This window comes from Alosa pseudoharengus, unplaced genomic scaffold (genome assembly GCF_046254945.1).
Source record: "Alosa pseudoharengus isolate Yale_2024_CS ecotype anadromous, Long Island Sound unplaced genomic scaffold, YU_APseudo_1.1 YU_APseudo_1.1_scf_2, whole genome shotgun sequence".
Classification (NCBI taxonomy): Eukaryota; Metazoa; Chordata; class Actinopteri; order Clupeiformes; family Clupeidae; genus Alosa; species Alosa pseudoharengus.
In genome coordinates this window covers 31757947-31778059 of record NW_027468663.1, presented here as the reverse complement: position 1 = coordinate 31778059, position 20113 = coordinate 31757947, and the positions used below count along the sequence as shown (strand labels likewise).

Genomic DNA, 20113 nt, shown 5'->3' with positions numbered 1-20113 from the left:
GTGCCGCTATCTCGTCTGGTGAAGCCAGTTCCATTAATTATAGTGGAAGCTAACTGTTGCGACAGACGCAACGCGAACAGAATACTTCAGCTATGCGCCTGGTGTGGCATCCCTGTAAGAATAAATGCAATGTTTCATTTCATTCCACTTCACCTGTGAGCATGCTCTCATTCACAATGCATGTTCCACTGATGAGTACTGCATCACAGGGCATGATGGTCCCTTTGGTTGGGATCACAATAACGTCCCCAGGAACCAGGTCTGTGGACATGGCCTCCTCCACTTCTGTGACCAAATTAGACAATTCAGTAATACAGTTAAAGATAGTATAATCTGGATATGACAGGATAATGGATTGACACTACACATACATACTGTACAAGCTACTACACATACAAGTTGTGAGCACTAATCTATCTCTCTGTTAGAGCCACAGAACATTTATATACCTTTCTTCCCTCTGCAAACTGACACACGAACAATGCTGTGGGCCGCCACCATGTCATGTAGCATCACATATTGCTGAAATACAAGCGTTACCATTCATGTTGGTGAAAAGGAAAACACCATGCAAGATGAGAACAAAAGACCCAAGGTGTTTTGCCCCGAGGAGATGCTGGCAAAATAGTTCTCACCTTTTTAATGGTGTACAGAGAAATAGCTATGGATATGATGGACATGAAGACAATGGCCGCAGCATAGTAGTAGTACTCTTCAGCACTCCACAGGATCACACTGAAGAGTTGGAAAATGTAGAACGGATTCAGCACCTGAAAGACACACAATCAAGAAATAAAATCTATGGAAATGTCTTAATGCTATGACCTGGTCAGGAGTCCTTTGTCTGTCTCAGCTAACGAATGAAGTTAAAACTAAATGGAGTCCTTTATATGGACAAGACAGATCAAGCCTATTGTGGCTGAACTTTAAGCACAATCAAGCAATAATCACACAGAACACAGAAGGCCAGATCTGATGTATGTAGATTTGCGAACGCAGTGTTATCAGTGCCATGGCCAATCCACAGAAACCGCACGCTGAGCTTCTTCAGTTTACGTGGTATTCATCAAACCTGCCGTTCATCGCGTAATCAGCGCCTTTCTCCGGCCCCTACTGCAATTTGCGAACGTTCACAACTCAACGGCATAGTTCAATCACAAGTGCAGTTGAAAGAAGTTAACTGATGACAACATTACAGTAAAAGGAATCAAATGTTTAGCGATCATGAAATAATACAATACATGATAAGATGTCAACAAGCAGGGAGATAATGAAGAGCAGTAGTTATACTCAAACTACAGTACTTGTGCATGTGGGCTATGGAGGACTAGTTAAATCTAGCAAATAGGAAAGTTTAAGTGGATGACATGAAAGTGAAAATAAGACATTTGATAGGCCAGCGAAAGTTAAGGTTGCTTTTGACATAGTACAAAGACACAAAACTGGTGCTTTGAATAGTGATACTGTTGTCTTTGAAAGTTTCTCTTATTGACGCATTTTAGATTTGGATTACATTACATTACATTTGGCTGACGCATTTTTAGCCAAAGCGACAAACAACATGGTAAACAGTTTAAGTTTTAAAGCAATTCTCAACAATTCTAGGACAATTTAAAAAACGGTAGAGTACAGTAAGAATAAGTGCATCAATGAGTGCTGTTTTAACAGTTACATGTCAGTTCAAGACGGCTGGTGAGTGCTAGGACCTGTTGTAAGTGGTGCTATGAGAGTAGATGTTCTCTAAAGAGCTGGGTCTTCAGGATTAACACCTGCTTTTACAAGGCAAAAATATTTCACCGGAAAACAGAGGTGCGCTTTCAGGGGCAGTTTTCGTACAACTAGGCGCATTTTACGTTTCTCGTCCCATCTTTTTACACAAAACTTTCCCCTGACCCTCCTATGAATGTATATGCATGATACGAAAAAGCGCAAATTGGCATTCTAGACAGGTGATATTTTTGAGATATGTGCTTCCTAGAGGCATTTTTTAGTAACAGTTGGGAACAGGACTTAACATAATTAAGGTGTGCTGAATCCAACTAGCTCTGTTCCCAAGCTGAATTTTGAGTAAATGACCATCTAATTAGCATAAACAAAATGGTTGCCAAAATGGCAATTTTGGGCACTTTCATTGGGCGGATGTCATTATACCATGTAATTTAATTAATATTGTTCATACATGAGGTCATCATGAATGAGAGTATATGAATTCATGTCAATTCCTGATGATTCATAGGATATAAAGGAATGAAGTAATACATAAACTATTAATTAATTCATGCATGAATTCATGATAATTCATATACCTTTAGCCATATTTCTTCATAACCTTTGTGTTAGTAAAATGATTGAATGTCCTGTGAATTAATAGCTGGATGAATAACTTTATAACTAGTGCAAGTTCAAGTTCAATAGTATTTGAAGAATGAGACTTATGTTTTTTGAGGGTCAAGAAAGATGTGTAGTGATGAAATGTAAAGTTTAAAATTGTGGCCTACTGGTTAGGTCTTCGGGCTTGAAACCAAAGGGTTGCCGGTTCGATCCCCGACCAGTAGGAAAAATGTGGGTGGTGGAAAGGTTGAGCACTAGTCTCCCATGCCCACATCCACGGCTGAAGTGCCCTTGAGCAAGGCACCTAACCCCTCACTGCTCCCCGAGCATCACTGTAGCAAGGCAGCTCACTGCTCCAGGTTAATGTGTGCTTCAATGTGTAACCTGTGTGTTCACTAATTCACGGATGGGATACATGCAGAGACCAAATTCCATGTATACCAAAGTATACTTGGCCATAAAACCTGATTTACATTACATTTTACATAATTGAAGCGAATTAGGTTGGTAATGTATGTAGTCTCGGAGTAACTACATGAATTAATTCATGATTTAAGTATTACTTCATTCATTAATATCTAATTAATCATCAGGAATTTACTGAGTTCATAGTTTGTCATTTGTGACCTCATACATGAACACATTACTAAAGTATTAGGTACGGTGGGCACATCATTATGAATTATGATGTATTAGCCATAATCATGACTTTATTTTTCTGCCAAAAATGTAGTCATCACCGCTCAAATTCTGATTTGAACATAACTTTGGAGTTCTCTAAACACATGTCATTATTCACTACTTTAGTTGAGGGGCCACAGACATGATGAATGCATGAGCAATTATCCTTAAAATTCATGTAATCATGATGATCATGCTTAAAAAATCATAAATCATAATGATATACCCATCACACCTAATGCTTTAGTTGATGTATTGTTCATACATGAGGTCATCATGAATGAGAGTATATGAATTCATGTCAATTCCTGATGATTCATAGGATATAAAGGAATGAAGTAATACATAAATTATGAATTAATTCATGCATGAATTCATGATAATTCATATACCTTTAGCCATATTTCTTCATAACCTTTGTGTTAGTAAAAGGATTGAATGTCCTGTGAATTAATAGCTGGATGAATAACTTTATAACTAGTGCAAGTTCAAGTTCAAGTTACTTTATTTGAACCCAGAGGTAGATTTTGTTTGCAGTGTATAGTGCTAGAGAATTTGCCAGAACAGGAGCACAGTGGATGCCATCTTTACGGCAATTCACTCTGCCCTGTCCCTCCTTGACAATAGCAACACCTATGTGAGAATGCTGTTCATTGACTTCAGTTCAGCATTCAACACCATTATCCCCTCCAAACTGATCACCAAACTCAGTGAACTGCACATCAATACCTCCCTCTGAAACTAGATTCTGGACTTCCTAACCAACAGACCGCAGTCTGTTAGATTAGATAACCTCACCCACTCAACCCTCACCCTGAACACCGGCGTGTGCTGAGCCCTCCTTTACTCCCTCTTCACCTACAACAGCATACCTACATGGCTCTAACACCATTGTCAAGTTTGCAGACAACAGCATACCTGTACATGGCTCTAACACCATTGTCAAGTTTGCAGACAACACTACGGTGATTGCGCTCATCAGCAACAATAATGAGACAGCCTGCAGGGAGAAGGTCCAGCAGCTAACATCGCGGACCACCAACAACAACCTGGCTCTCAACACCAAGAGGACCAAAGACCTCATTGTGGACTTCAGGAAGTCAAAAGCTAGCACACAAAGCCCCATCCTCATCAACAGGACTGAGGTGGAGCATGTCACCAGTTCATGTTTCTGGGTGTCCACATCTCTGTGGACCTCTCTTGGACCCTCAAGACCTCTACCTTGATCAAGAAGGCTCACCAGCATCTCTTCTTCCTGAGGAGACTAAAGAACACAACCTCTCTCCTCAGATCCTGGTGAACTTCTAAACCTCTACCGCTGCACCATTGAGAGCATCCTCACCAACTGCACCAATCACAGTATGGTGGCAACAGCTCTGCCTCCGACTGGAAAGCACGGCAGAGGATGGTGAAAACTGCTCAACGCATCACTGGTCCCCCGCCCCCCCCCCCCCCGGTGCCTCCTTGCCTGTGCCTGTTGAAGTGTCCATGTCGATGGCAACCTTCACAGGGACAACAAGGAGGCGAACATTTTGCCCCTATCCCATCCATAGTATTCTATTTATATTTATAAATGTACACACTTTATTACACATAAACATAGCGATATTCTACTGATATTTATACTGCACATACACTCATATATTTTCAGTACTCTGCACGATGACAATGAAGTTGAATCTAATCTAGATAATCTAATCAAATGAAACATGTGACTGCTGGCCATCTTTCCCATTTGGAATCAAGGATATGATGCTAGCTTGTTAGTTAACGGTTGTTCGTGATTAGTTCAAAGGAACTCCAATGATTTTAAACTCCAAACATGTGTCCACCCACCACGAAGAAGATGTTTACCAATGAAGTCAGGCCACACTCTTTGCCAAAGAGGACCGTAAACATAGTCAGTTATAATAGAGTATAATAAGGCTAATTAGCATAATAATAGTTTTTTTTTGCATTTTTATATTTTTCATAGCCTTTACTTTTTATTTATTGCCCATGGGAGATTTCTGAGATGCACAGATTTATGATAGATGCACAGAACAATATTAATTTATTTACATGGTATAGTGATGCCCGTCCGAAGAAAGTGCCCAAAATCGCCATTTTGGCAGCCATTTTGTTTATGCTAATTAGATGGTCAAAAACTCAAAATTCTGCTTGGGAACAGGGCTAGTTGGATTCAGCACATGTTAATTATGATTAAAAAGTCCTGTTCCCAACTTTTACTAAGAAATGCCTCTAGACCCATATACAAGGACTTTGTCTTGAAATAGCACTTGTCTATTCTCAGCTCCTGCCACATGCAGTCTGCTGTTTAACCTAAGTGTGGCCAGTTAGTGCATACCACGGCATGTTTTAACGCGCACAATGCAAAGAAAATACGCCTCAAGTGGCCGCAAAAGCGATCCAGAGTGTTTTTACTATGAGGAGACAATATATTTTCTCTTACAACAGTCATAACACAAAACAAAAGAAACACATGATTGCATATCCACATACCTAGACACACATGTAACAGTAAACATGCTATAATTAGTGGTCACATTGATACTGTGATTCTGCATGAATTTAGACACTGACCTCTTTAATTAGCAGCTTAAATATAGAAGGCACTCGCACAGCAATTTCATTTTCTCCAAAAAACTGTTTCCTGATGACAAAAAGACACACAGGAAAACAATTTTTAATAAAGTAAAAAAGAGTTTTAAAAACCAGTGAATTGATCACACTTAAAAGCACCTTCAGGTAGCTCATAACGCATCTCATTCCATACTGCATTCCATTACTGTGGATGGCTAATGCTCAAACATGCCTATCTTTGGCATGTAAAGAATCTAATAACCGCTTGGTACTACACTTTGTGGCTCAGTGCCATATAAAGTGCTACATAAATAAAGATTATTATTGTTATTATTACTGATTTATCTTGTCTAGTGTCTACTTTACAAAGATGTGCTGAAATTGTGGTAAGGTTTGATTTATTAATTTCAATAGCGTATTCTTAACATTTAACATTGTTCATTTGCTCTCGTACACACCAAGCACTGTCAGTGATCAATGTAAGTAATAGCATTCAGTACATGTATTGGTACAGATACTGTGGTATTGCTACCTGTACTCCTGCTGGGGTCTGCTGAGTCCTGTGCTGTACTCGGAGAGAAGCGAGGAGCAGCTCAGCCTCAGGTCCTCCATGCCACTGCAGAGAAGCACAAAACACACACGTCTCATACATTACTCGACAAATAACACAAGCATTTTCACACCATTTTTACCTCAGGGGTGGGTGAAGTAAGTAAGTAAGTATAAGTATAAGTATATATAGTCTTTTGATCCCGTGAGGGAAATTTGGTCTCTGCATTTATCCCACTAATCCGTGAATTAGTGAAACACACTCAGCACACAGTGAACACACAGTGAGGTGAAGCACACACTAATCAGCTACAGCGGCGCTCAGGGAGCAGTGAGGGGTTAGGTGCCTTGCTCAAGGGCCTACTGGTCGGGGTTCGAACCAGTAACTCTCCGGTTACAAGTCCAAAGCGCTAACCAGTAGGCCACCCCAAACAGAGAACACAGAGGCATACGAGTGCTTTAAAATCCAAAGAGAAAGACAATGGCTTTCTGTTTTGTGTGTGAGTTTTTGAAAAGAAAAGACAATTTTCCTGTTTAGCAGTTGACCCAAAATAATCAGTGATATTCCCACCATGGCAATAATGATATGATGTTTTCTTACTTTATCACTTCAAAATTCTGCATGGTATCGTTCCAGAAGTATTGCATGCTGTGATGGGTGAAGTAACGAATCTGTGAAGGGGGAAAAGTCAAGAATGCAAATGATTCCAATATGAATCCCATGGAAACGGCTTCCCAGAGAGTTTACAAACTCTCCCTTCCAGCACACAGAATATGACTTCAAATAACAAGAAAGAAGCAAAAATCACTCGTTTTCTTAAATCCACTGGAGGTCCCATTTATGTGGACGTCCCACATATACACAAAACGTCAAGACAAAAAGACGACTGGACACAGACAGTCATAATGTATAAATTGCCAGACCACCGCAATGTAACAGAAGAAATACAATAAAGATACTTCTGCCCCCCCCCCCCCCCCCCCACTAGCACCACCACACACACACACAAAACAGCTGCATCAGCTTCACGTTGATTAGCATATACTGTACCAGCAAGGTCTGAGGTTCTGTAAGTGAGACGTCAGGGTATGGCTTTCCCCCATTCCCATTGGCTGGTGAGGTCTGAAGATCCACGGCATCAAAAGGGCTGTGCCCCGGAGCCTGCATCAGATGCACCCGAACTCGGAACCAGCTTTGGAACTCATCCTGTCACCACGGCAACAGAGATTATTTCATCATTCACGCCTGACTGAACATGCTACCCAGATCAAATAATCTTTAGGCCTACACAAAGTGTCTTTTTAAGACTGTTGATTTCATGAAGGGAACTGCAATGAAAACAAATGACAGAATATACTTGAAAAATCTCTTCAGTTAATTAAAATATACCGTATTTTCCGGACTATAAGTCGCTCCTGAGTATCAAAAAATGCGTCATGAACAGGAAAAAAACATATAAGTCGCACCGGACTTTGTACTAAGTCGCATTTATTTTGAAATGTATTTCACAAAATCCAAAACCAAAAACAGAGACTGTAACTGGATTATTGAGGCAGTGAAGGCAGCCAAGACGAGGAAGGTAATTGCAAAGCAAAAGATTCACTGAACAAAAATGCTGATATGGTACATGAAAATTTAGCTAGAAATGTGGAGAATGCAATACAATCAAACATTTTGGGCGATGTGGAGTCACAAGCTGGCAGCAGATTAAATGCTCACAAGAGAAAAAGATGCAGTTTTAAAAGATCGTGACCGAAGCAAGCCAGGGATAAGCCTATAGGCCCGACGGTAATTGTAAAGCAATTTACAAAAGATTCACTGAACAAAAATGCTGATATGGTACATGAAAATGTAGCTAAAAATGTGGAGAATGCAATGCAATCAAGCATTTTGGGCAAGCAGAAAAAGATGCTGTTTTAAAAGGATGTGCAGACCGAAGCTGCAGCAAGCAAGTGGTATATAGAAATTTATTTCACAAAATCCAAGACCAAGAACAGACAGACTATGTAACTGGATACATTGAGGCCAAAAATATTTAGAATTCTACAGAGAATGTTAATGAAGACGAAGGAGTGAATAGTGGCAAGAGGCAAGCCGAAGGCTGCTGACAAGGGCCCGACGCTAATTGTAAAGCAATTTACAAAAGATTCACTGAACAAAAATGCTGATGTGGTACATGGAAATTTAGCTAAAAATGTGGACAATGCAATCAAGCATTTTGGACGAGATATTGGCACAAGCTGGCAGCAGAACAAATGCTCGTCTGGCCACCTCCAAGAGAGCGAGAAAAAAAGATGCGCATTTAAAACCAAGGCCTTAATTTCAGCGCAGGATTGCGGGTATTGTGCATAAATTATTACTAAGTATTGAGCATAATAATAAGTCCCGCAACTCTAGCCATCATAATGCGAGAAATTCCCACACATTTTACAGAGCTTTCTGACGTTAATCTAATAATGGAGCGGTCTGAATGCGTGACTATTGACTGGACGGACCAACTCTGACTTATTGAACCCCATGCAGAGACACACACGCGAGCGCGCAGGACCACTTTGGGGGTGGGTGCCTCTCTCTCGTTGCGCGCTCTCTCTCTCTCAGCAGGATTTGTCACAGCTGAAGTCAAATTATAGCCTAGGTCAGGGGTGGGCAACTAATTTCCCCAAGGGGCCACATGACAAACTGGGACTGTTGAGGAGGGCCGGACCCAAAATACCGAACTCAAGTCTGAACTCAATTCTGTTCAATTCTATTCTGTTCTTGTATAACATTAAGTAAATCATATGGTTTTGATTGCTACTCATAAGAACAGATGGAAAATGTAAGGGAGACGAAGGAAAAAATTAATATATGTCCAGTATTTAATCCTCATTCTCGAAAATTATTTTTTTGACATTGACATGTTTTTTTTTTTTTCAGTTTTCAAAGACTGATATAAAAAAGTAGTACAATATCTATATAATTAGGCTAGGCCATGAAAATGTGAAGGAGTCATTAAGACCATAGGCCTGTGCCACCATTTCATCAACAATATTTCATCATTAAATCATTACCACCATTAAATTAACTCTATGCAGAATTAGACTATGAAAATGTGGAGCAGACAAACAATAGTAGGCTGTCATTAGTTAATCAACATGCACAAAGAAAACTATTTTGAAAATGTAGGCTATGTTTTTGCTTTAACTTTATACACAAAACTGTGATTGGTCAACTCGCCCTGTGTGTTGAGCCGGCTGCTTCAAGCAACCTGTGGGTAGTAGCATCATACTAGTCGCTAACATAAGCTTTGCAAATAAACTCGGACATATTTTGGTTACCATGACGGGGTTATCCGATTGTAAACTGTCTATCTGTCAGTAACGTTTTGAAATGAACACTTCGTATCGCCAACGAGCAGCAGTAGGAGTTCGACATTCTAACAACCGTTGTGGTGGTGAGCGACGCAGACACAGGAGACACAAAACTTTGAAAGGTTTACGCCGACGTAAAGGCAACTGTTCTGTTACGCTGAAGCATAAATTCTATTCACCAGCACATCAGCGAGGGTGTTTACGTCATATGCATCCACGCACAAATGTATGGGCGTACAAATAGCCGTCGCTTTCAAAATAAAAGCAACGATATTGATTTGCGTGCATTATCTCTATAAGCGCTTTCAGATATAACCTCCGGAGTATATGAGGAGGTTTGTCAAACGGAGGTCCTACCCTTCGGATGATTCAGATATGATGCTAAACTGCGGACCTAATACTGACCTTACACGGACGTATGTGTGAATGACATACACGCACATTAGAACCTCCGTGTGGTTGTCGAGTGAGGGGTGGGGGCTTGTAGAGTTCACAGACATGACGCAGAATATATGCGGCCGCGGCCTGTCACAGCTGCTTTTTGTTTACAAAATGTAGCCTATGCATTATGTAGGCTAAAGAAGAGAAATCTATTGCATAGGCTAATACTTGAAGTAGGCTAGTCACGTAAGTGCCCACTTGAAATTGACCTAGCCTAGTATTTGTATGTGTGCTTCAAATAAACACATTTATCTGTTTTCAACTTATGTACCAGAATTAGCTATAGAACCCCAAATCTGCATGGTTTGCGTTGGAGAGAGAGAGCATGCACCAACTTTATGGTAGGCTACCAGCCAATTCAGTAGGCTAACTCAAGCCTTCAAGTTCATACAACGTTTTTAAGAAACAAACAAAATACTAACATGAATAACAGTGAAGTTGTTCGTTTTTCATGGTTTATTTTTTCCAAAAGCATCCTCTCCCCATGTGTAGCATTTACATCAGCGAGCTCAGCAGGTCATGAAGGCTATCAATGAACAGAAAACCGTGTTGGCTAACAATTTATTAAATACTCCTGTTATTGTCGTCAACGACGTCGGCTACTGCCTTTTCAGCGCCTTCTGCTTATGATGATTCAGTCTTCTGAATTCGTTTGTCCTTGCCATGCAGTTGTAGGCTAACGTGTCTCTAACGTTCCCTTCAGGTGTTCTATCAAAATGTTGTATGCCCTCATGGACAGTAGCTCCGTGATGTCTGCATATTTCCTGGACAGCACTATGCCACTCCATCATAACACTGACATTTAAGTCAGATCTAACCACATGGACGCACGAAAGAAACGTCACCAACACGCCCTCTCACTAGGTGTGATTTTAACCGCATGTTCTACTCCTCGTTCAGACACAGCACATTTACATAATGTCCGGAGGAAATACTAGGGGGGGGAGTAGTATAAACACACCGGGTGAATTCGGACTTCCATATGACCGGTTATGTCGTTCAGATATACGGCCCCACCGTTTAACATCGGCAGTACCTCCGGTCTTACAAGTATGTCTGAAAGCGCTTTATGATAGGCTCTTGACTACTGTTTTTTCACGGACCTGACGCGGGCCGGTCAGGGAAAGCCCACGGGCCGGATGTGGCCCGCGGGCCGTATGTTGCCCATGTGTGGCCTAGGTGCTTCTACATCAACCGCTATCGACAGGAAAGGAAAACAAACGTTTAGCGATCAGGAACCGTCAGGAATTTTGCAAACACAGAAGCATGACAGCCTACAACGCGAGAGAACATGTTCTCCATGAGGAACGTTATAATCGATTGCGGACGTGAACAGACAGCTACAGACACGGAGCGCATAGTAGGCCTACTTTCACTTTCTGTGCGTATTCATTAGGTGAAAGATAATTAGCAAAACAGCGATCAAATATTACATGGCAGTAAGTTTTGTTTTCAAATGTTTTCATGCATGTCTACTGTAGATAACGGGTGTGACGCCCCTCTGCTCCCCCTACGGGCCGTCTACCGTTTTTTGTGGTGGCCACACGGGCAGGTTGCCGGCTTGCAGTGGGGAGACTTAATTGAGGGAGATTGGCCTCACCTGGCGCCGGTGTAGGCCTATATATCATCGCCATCCCTTGTATCTCTCTCTCTCTCTCTCTCTCCCACTGTTCAGACACATTTTTGACACACGCACTACAAACCACCGCTACTCACTTACATATGACCAACACGCATCCATACACTTAATTTTCACCCCCTAGACATTATCATTCATGCTCACTTTAAATAAATATAATTTATTCATTTATTGGAATTTGTTGTCTGCCTCTTTTGTGTTGTGCCATGAGCCGGGTGTAACAATGGGTGAGACATAGGCCTACTTTTCTTTTCTTTCTATTTCTTGCGTTTTATTGTGAGACATAGGCCTACTTTTCGTTTGGAACGGCATACCGGTAGGCTATCAAAAGCAGATGTTTAATTTGAGATTTCATTTATGTTTGGACTGTTTGATTATATTGCTAAATATCAGGACTGATGACCACTGAAATCTGTAGGGTATTTAATGGTTCACTATTAAGTTTCATGTATGAGTGTCGGGATTTCCATCCGCTTATTGCGAGATAAGGCATCCGCTTTCATTCATTCATGGAACGTGTGCTGTGCTGCAAGAGAAACCTTATTCCGTATAGCCAAAGAGGTCTAAGATTTAATTTTTTAGATTTAGAATTTAGTTATTTTTTAAATTATGCATGATTTACTTTTTTATAAAATTCGTAGACTGATGCCTGGCAGCAACAATTGTGTTTAAATGTAGGTAAATGTAGCCTCTAGCTCAGAAGGGGGCTGCGTGCGACTGGTAGCTTGAGAGCAACGTGTTGGAGACTCATGGTGTAGGACAATGACTTTTCATTGGCAACAATATTAAACCAACCAACAGTATAAAATATTAAGAAGAGCTCTTTTATGAGTTAAATTGAAACAAAATTATACTGGCTTTTATTTGTCCGAATCTGAGGCCAGGTCATAAATAGAATCCCGGCCATAATTTGAGGATTTAGGTATGCACGTGTGTTTCAGGCATAGCGCAAGCACTAATCTCTGGCTAAAAGTGCACAGGACTTGTGTATTTGAGAGCGCTCTCTCAAGGCTGTAGACAGTAATGTTTCATGTAGGGTTCATGTCAGTCAATATAAATTAACATTTAAAAACATGTTCAATTATATATTTGCTTATATATAAGTCGCACCTGGCTATAAGTCGCAGGACCAGCCAAACTATGAAAAAAAGTGTGACTTATAGTCTGAAAAATACGGTATTTAAACAGTTGCATGTAGTCATAGAATTGTGCACAAACAATAAACAATACAATGTGTTTTGTGTATTGTGTTGAAGCATGCATGTCTTTGAATGAATACATCAATAACGGTGTTTGTGTGTGTGTGTGTGTGTGTGTGTAATATAACCATAATATGGCCTTACTGTGGATCTGAGCAGCAGAATGTGGGCGTCTTTGAGAGGGCAGGGTGTGCAGGTGCTCTTCACGCCCCACTCAGGTAGCCAGTAGAGTAGCAGCAGCAGGAGACCCCCCGTGCACAGGGCTCCCACGCACACCAGGACTAGCCTCCAGCGGCTCACACAGTAGCCCCACACCTCCTGCAACACAGTAGCCAGGGCAACACTCAGCATTGGACATAGAAAAGGAGAAGTAAGCAGGATCCAAAGCAAACATGGACTCGTAACATCGGATTAGGTTTTCAAACCCGGGCCAACTGTTTCTCAGGTACTGCTACACTGATGCCTTCTGTAGCACTGCCACACCACACCCCAGACATGAACATGAACATTATTTCCATTTCAATTTAAAACATACTTGTCTTGGGTTACAAATGATAATGATCATATCTGAACTACAAGAACAGAAAAGTCAACACTGCCATCATAAAACACAGAGTAGCTAGGCACAAGGCAGTGTTCCTTTTTGTAAGAACACTAGGGCAGTGTAGTGCTTTAAAGGCTTTAAAATGGGATGATGGGGGAAAACATAATTCCAGCTAAGCATTCAATAATGGATACTGATTATATTATATTATAATATATTAGCCTATAATTAATGTGCAGTAAACAGAATTTAGGCATGGCTGCATGTGACATTTTTAAAAGCTGGGAAAGGTGTGTTTCAAGTAAATGTCAAGTAAAATCAGTATAATAATGAGGCAAAAATGCAAAACTTCTGTCAATGCAGAAAACATATACGGATGGTAACTACACACCAATGTTCCACAAACTCACCATCTCATCCTCCAGCCCTTTGTTGATTATCTTCATACCGTCCTTCTCCATTTTGACAGATGTAGAAGATTGTTTCTCTAAAACAGAAACGATTATTGATTATCGATACTGTCCAAACAAAGAAAATCTGAGGGGGCAGAATATCACCGAAGAGATACATAAATTGAGGGGGGAAAAGTTTCAGAACAAATGTACTAATAACATACTCCTACAAGTACTTCCCTTTCTTAAAAGCAGAAATGCTTTCAGTTTGAAAGAGTATTATAGTAGCAATATAGAATGTTTTGGCATAGCTTGCCACTTAAAACTTGCTCTGGGTCACATGACTGAGGGTATTTTTCATGGAGGGAAGTCTGCTGTGGCACTGCTGTCACACATTTGGCCGCACATTTTCCACTTTAGGTGAGCAATGAACTCTTCCAGCTGTAGCTTTTCAATGAGATCTTCGATCTGTCAAGTGTCTTCATCTCCTTCCCACTTCTGATACCAATATGTCAAAGCCAGAACCAGTACCATTACCATCCGGCTTCAGCTTCCTTGCATTATTGGTCATTATAACCAAAAACAACCAATCGAATGGATGCAAAAGAATAGAACCTGAACCAGAAACACACTTTTTTCTTTTTGTTCATATTCCCTCTATTATGTTCTGGTTAAATTCTAATAAAGTCAATGAGAAATAAACATATGGTCATCATAACACTGCTAAAAATAGAAATCTAATGGGTGCCTAACACTGCATACTCTCTCTCTCTAGAGAGAGTATGCAGTGTTGGGCACCCATTATATATATATATATATATATATATATATATATATATATATATTAATCATGGGAATCTAGGTAGCAATCAAAACAGTGAAGCTAATCTTGGAACTATTCATTTTTGAGAAAGACAATGTTAGCCTACTCAATAAATTTGAGCTACTTTAGCTGTTTTGGATTTACAGTGTAGCGCAGATCAAGCGCAAATAATACTTCCAGCTTAATAATTTACTAGTTTAAAAATAACAGAAATAGGTCAAAGTAGTAGCCTCATACGCGGCAAATATCTGTGATCAATTTTCCGCTTTAACGATACTGATGAAGACAGCAGAAGTAGGGCACATTGTACACAAACTGATTAGTTAAATCATTTATTATTAGTAACATTAGGCCAGTTCTGCCTCGCTTTATTGTTCAACAGCTGTGGAATGTGTTGCACTGTGAACAGAAACTTCGAACGACGCCACTCTTCTGTTTGGCAAGCAAACTAAACATTGGTGCAGGTAACCGAGGTTCAGACTTGTACCAACTAATGTCACGATAAAGTTGTAAGACTGTTGTATCATGCATGTTAGAAACGAAAATAAAGAAGCATACATAAATGCAAGAAATTGTATAAAACAAGAGAATGGAAAACTTGCCACTGTCCATAAACCTTCAAACACGCGGAACGGTTCACGTGAAATTTAAGACCTTTAAACTAAACTCCTCAAAAGGTTACTAAAGTGTGTGAACTCTCATTAATGCCTAATACACTGACCTACCAGTATAAGCCGCCTCTGTATGGGCTGGGCTAAATCCTCTGCAGACTCTGCATCTTGATTCTTTAGAAACTCATGCGACCATACCCGTCAAGACTTCAGACATTGGTTAGGTGCTACAGAGAGAGATGAATGCGCATGAGGTTGTTTGAGAAAGACTCGAGTGTCTCCGGACTGGTGGTCCAGCAAAGCACAGAGGAAGTAAAAAAAACAGGATATGAGGTCATTTAAAACCCGAAACCCCGCTAAATTCGGCTAGGGTCTGGGTGAGCCAAATGACCAGTTTGGAGAGTTTGCTGCCAACTCAGGTCCGTTTGTGTTCCAAATAGCAGTCTGGTTAGGAATTCTGCCAAATGTTAATAACCAGAGAGCAGTGATTAAGATCCTCGGTTATAATTGCTGCATATGGCTATACAAGCTAAAATCAATATAATGTTAGATAATTATAAATACATTTTGTTATTGGTGGAAAAGGTCCAAAAAATGAAAAGAAATGAGTTTGCAAAAAAAAAAGTTTAGACTACAACTTCTGTATGACCACAACACAATGTAGCCTAGGCAGAGACTTTCTAATGAGGAGACATTAAAATCTGCTTTTAAAATCATCCATAGAAATGCCTGGGGTTAGTTTGTAACGCCAATATGGCCGTTGTCTACACATACCCCACCCCTTCCTTGCCAAAACGTCAACATGTGTATACATTGAGCCAATTATGTGCTATGTTGTGCAGTCATCGTGCCAATCATGTGTTGTGAACTTGCTGTGAAATATGGCCGCTGAGTGGAGGGACTTGCCTAAAAGGACTTTGGCCTAGGCTACTGATTAATAATTCTTTTTTTTTTTTATCACAAATAACCCAAAGTATGGCCATTCTTGAGGATCAAGAAAACATAGACACTTTAGCAGACAACTTTAATATAGTTTGTATTTTCATCACACATTTAAACCAGAGCCATATAGTATAGGCCTATATGTACGGCTCTGATTTAAACAGACAGAAACTGCCACCTACTGGAACATCGTCGTCATTTTACTGTAAAAGAAATTACCTACCTCTGATCATTAATTAAGTGTTAAAATACTGTAGCTTCTCACCAGTAGAAGTTGGGAGATCTGGAAAATGTTAAATGGAAAAAGTGCTACAGGCTACATGACTTGCAAGAGTGGCCTCTAACCAACTAACATATTCCCATGCATATTCAACCCCTATAATTAGGGTTGCCAAGTTTCTCAAACCCAAATGAGGGACACTAGTAAAGCTACTCTGGCTAAATTGTGGTGCCCCCTCTGTCCCTTGGTGTACTATGCACAGTGCGAGATGCGCGTGGTGGTAGCGGCGGCACTGGACACTTTGCTCCAGGTGCGTTTACAGCAGCCAATGAGGCTGTGATTGAAATTCGGGACTGGAGCTGTCCCTGACGGGACAAATCAAAATCACCCAAAATACGGGATGTCCCGGACAATTCGGGACGGTTGGCATTGGCAACCTTACCTATAATAGGCTACTTGGTAGGACCTTTGCTGCAACAACACTCAAGTCTTCTGGCGTGACACAATGTTTTGCACATTGTTCTGCTGTTTGTCTCCATTCTTTTTGATAAGAGTTTATGTACAACATCTAGCCCATTGACACCTGTTTCCAACTCCCCAAAAAATCCATCACAATCGATTATCGTGCATGGGGCGGGCTTATGACAGACAGGGCAGTACATTCATCTCATCCAATGGCTGCGCTGATGGCGACAGCGACAGGGTTAAACAGATATGGATGTGAATTTTCTTTGGAATTGAGTAAACAACTGCATTTAAAACCTTCCTTTACAAGAAAGATGTGTTTGCTGTACTTCTGAAATGATTCAGTGAGAGTTTAATGCACCAATTTAAGTTTCATTTCAATGCTGGTTACGGCTCTGGAAGTCAGAAGTCAATGAAGCCTTTCAAGGCCCACTCTCAATCCCAAATGATATTTGAGAAGTGGTCTAGTGTTAACCAGGCTATCCGAGTTCAGCTAGTTCTGAATTCTTACACGCCAATTGCAGCCACTGAACTTTGCGTCTCAGGATGAGGCATAGATATCCATTAATTCTTCCTTAGATGCTTGGATTGAGGGACACACTTTTCCACAAAGCATCTGGGTGGTGATGCAACTTCTGTTTTGTTCTTATGCATCCAGTGGTGTTCAATAGTACATGAAAACAAAAAGGATAAAGTCCCTATGCACAGCCTACTTATTTCCAGGTGCTGCTGATGTGCAGTCGTCAATAGAATTAAAAAAAGTGAAAGATCACCGCACATTGGTTGACTCATTTTGCTGGTTTATTTTTCGAAAAATAAACCAGCAAAATAAGTCAACCAGTGTGCTGTGATCTTTCAGTTTTCCGTGTACATGAAAACACTTCGATAAGTTCAAGTGAGGAGTCTTTTTTTTTATATATCCAGCAGCAGAGCTCTTAAAGCACTGATATGGTAATTATGATCAGTTATAGTCTTAAGTGGCACCTCTGGCATGTGAATTAATTTCTGAATAATTTCTAATCTGTCTTAATCTGGAATTTAGAGTGCAAAGTTTCCTCTTAATTGTAGCCTACAAACCATGTAGTGTGTGTTTGGTGTGTGCACCCATGTAAGGCTATTTTTCAGACTCGTACACTGGGCTGTGTGATGACTTGTGTAAGCTGGAAAAGGGACATGACCACCAAATGAAGCCTCAACAAATAAATGTATTAATTTTCAGAAAAACTGTCTATGGTATGGGTTTGCTATGGCAGGGGTCATCTGTGCATGGGCCCATGGTGGTCTGAGAGGGCATTGCTGGCAGTCCCTGATCATGCTTTAAATAATGTATAACTATTGCATAAAGTGGTGGCCCTCAAGTTGCTTCCTCAGAATGGTGGTCCATTCACATCACATTCATTTAAGAAGCCCCTGCTCTAGGGGATATTATGGGGCTACTGATAGGTTAGTGGATGCATAGGTGCATACATGTGGATACAACATATGTTTTTTAGAGGAATGACCTTTAGAAATGTTCATTATATCTGATCTCAGGGCTGTAAAAGGGGACAAAGATATCCTTCGGTGGTTTTGATCGTATGCATCTTATTTATATGTATTGTTCTAGGTATAGGTTCTTTATGTGGACTCCTGTTAAACATAAAGTAAAGAGAGTTGGTGTAGTTACCTCAAAAGGGCCGAGAGATGGCGCTAGCAACCACGCAGTCGCGACCTCGAAACTTTCAGAAATATCACATGGATGAGAAGAACATCATGGTTATGGTTGGTTCAAGGTAACTTAAGCTACAGAACATGGACATTACAGTTACGCCTAAAATTTACTTTTTTAAGTTGAAAAAGCCTACATTAAGGATAATATTAATAACACTAATATGAATGACAATATTAAATATCAATGATGAAATAACTCTAAGATTAATTAATTCAATGTAAACTGAACATAATGAGTCTTTAAGGGTCCGTGTAACGCTTTGCAGTGCTATGTTCTATTTGCAGAATTCACATGAAAAAAATATATAAATAGGTCTAAAAATCCGTTATCCATTCTTTAGGACGGCACAGTAAATGGGTTATTGTTGCATGTTTTGATTTTCAATTGAGCACAGTTACGGTTTTCTGTTCAGAAGTTAAACATTTAAATGATGCGTCAATTGTCTAATTTTCCTTTTTTGAGCTTTTGGTTGCACTGAACCACGAGCACCGGGGGGAGAACACCATCTAACTGGGCCAGGCTAGATGGTGGAAGAGAGCGCCGCCTGAAGTTGTGCGTTTGACTCATTATAGAGATTAATAACTAAAACTTCGCCGATTTTTGGGAGATGGCACGTTAAACATAACTTTCAGCCTACGTTGAACATATCTACAGTATATTTGAATACCATGGCCATGCCATACCATAGCAAATAATTCCCCAAAGCAGAATGCTTTGCCATCGACGTCAGTCTATAGGCTACTACGGCTCAAGTCCATTGGATCATGTAGGTCTCCAAAGCCTCCCAGAACATGAACATTTACACACGTAGGCCTACTCATAAGTGTCAGGATGCAGCAATGTCTCCCTCTGCATCTGAGGTTCTGATCTCGAGCTGACATTATCAATCGCTTGGCACCTTGATGCAAGCTGAACTGTGTTTGATAGCCCTCCATCTCTACATCCGCTGATAAAATGTGATCACCAACACCGCGCGCCAATATGTATCAGGTCACCCCCCTACGTTTGTGGTTCACCCCAACAAAAACGGTAAAAAAAAAAAGGGCAAAAATCCAATATTAACTGAATTTTACTTTTGTTTCCAATCCAGTTTCTGTTTTTTTCTTTATCTTGCGTGACTAATGACACATTTAGAAAATAGCAGCAATTATCTATTTGCTGACCAGTTAAAAAAATTGAAAATTGGATTATTGAACACATTTTTTATTTGGATCAGATGGATGGAGCAAATAGAACAAAGCACTGCAAAGCGTTACACCGACCGTTACACGGACCACCACCGAGTGCTGAGTGTGTTTCACTAATTCACGGATTGGGATAAATGCAGAGACCAAATTTCCCTCACGGGATCAAAAGAGTTTATATACTTACTTATACTAAAGTATCTATTGTTAAAAGGAATTACGCACCTACCATTAGGGAATAGCCTAGTCTAAATGTGTTTTGGCATTATATCCCGAGGATGTAACATTTATTACCTGTATGATCATGAAACTGAAAGGTATATAAATTGTGGGTTAAAGTCTGCAAGCAAGCTTCTCTGATGTCTGCTTTAGAGCCACCCCTACATCCTTGTTAGATGGTGCAACCCACTGTGTAGGCTATATCAGGTCTACAATCAACTTGACTAA

The 20113-nt window shown here is 40.3% G+C and overlaps 1 protein-coding gene across 1 annotated transcript in view; it reads right to left on the bottom strand.

The window, feature by feature from the left end:
- The window catches only part of LOC143134298 (polyamine-transporting ATPase 13A3-like), a 37264-nt gene extending 18771 nt beyond the window's left edge, over positions 1–18493 (bottom strand). The window contains exons 1-11 of the mRNA XM_076294562.1: positions 18438–18493; positions 15259–15371; positions 13729–13805; positions 12919–13092; positions 7196–7351; positions 6746–6816; positions 6128–6211; positions 5596–5665; positions 636–770; positions 450–522; positions 154–285 (exon numbers count right to left, since the gene is read on the bottom strand). Of these exons, the coding sequence (XP_076150677.1) occupies positions 154–285; positions 450–522; positions 636–770; positions 5596–5665; positions 6128–6211; positions 6746–6816; positions 7196–7351; positions 12919–13092; positions 13729–13779 (946 nt within the window). The 5' untranslated portion in view covers positions 13780–13805; positions 15259–15371; positions 18438–18493. The remainder of the gene's footprint in view (positions 1–153; positions 286–449; positions 523–635; positions 771–5595; positions 5666–6127; positions 6212–6745; positions 6817–7195; positions 7352–12918; positions 13093–13728; positions 13806–15258; positions 15372–18437) is intronic.
- Between the last annotated feature and the right edge of the window lie 1620 nt (positions 18494–20113).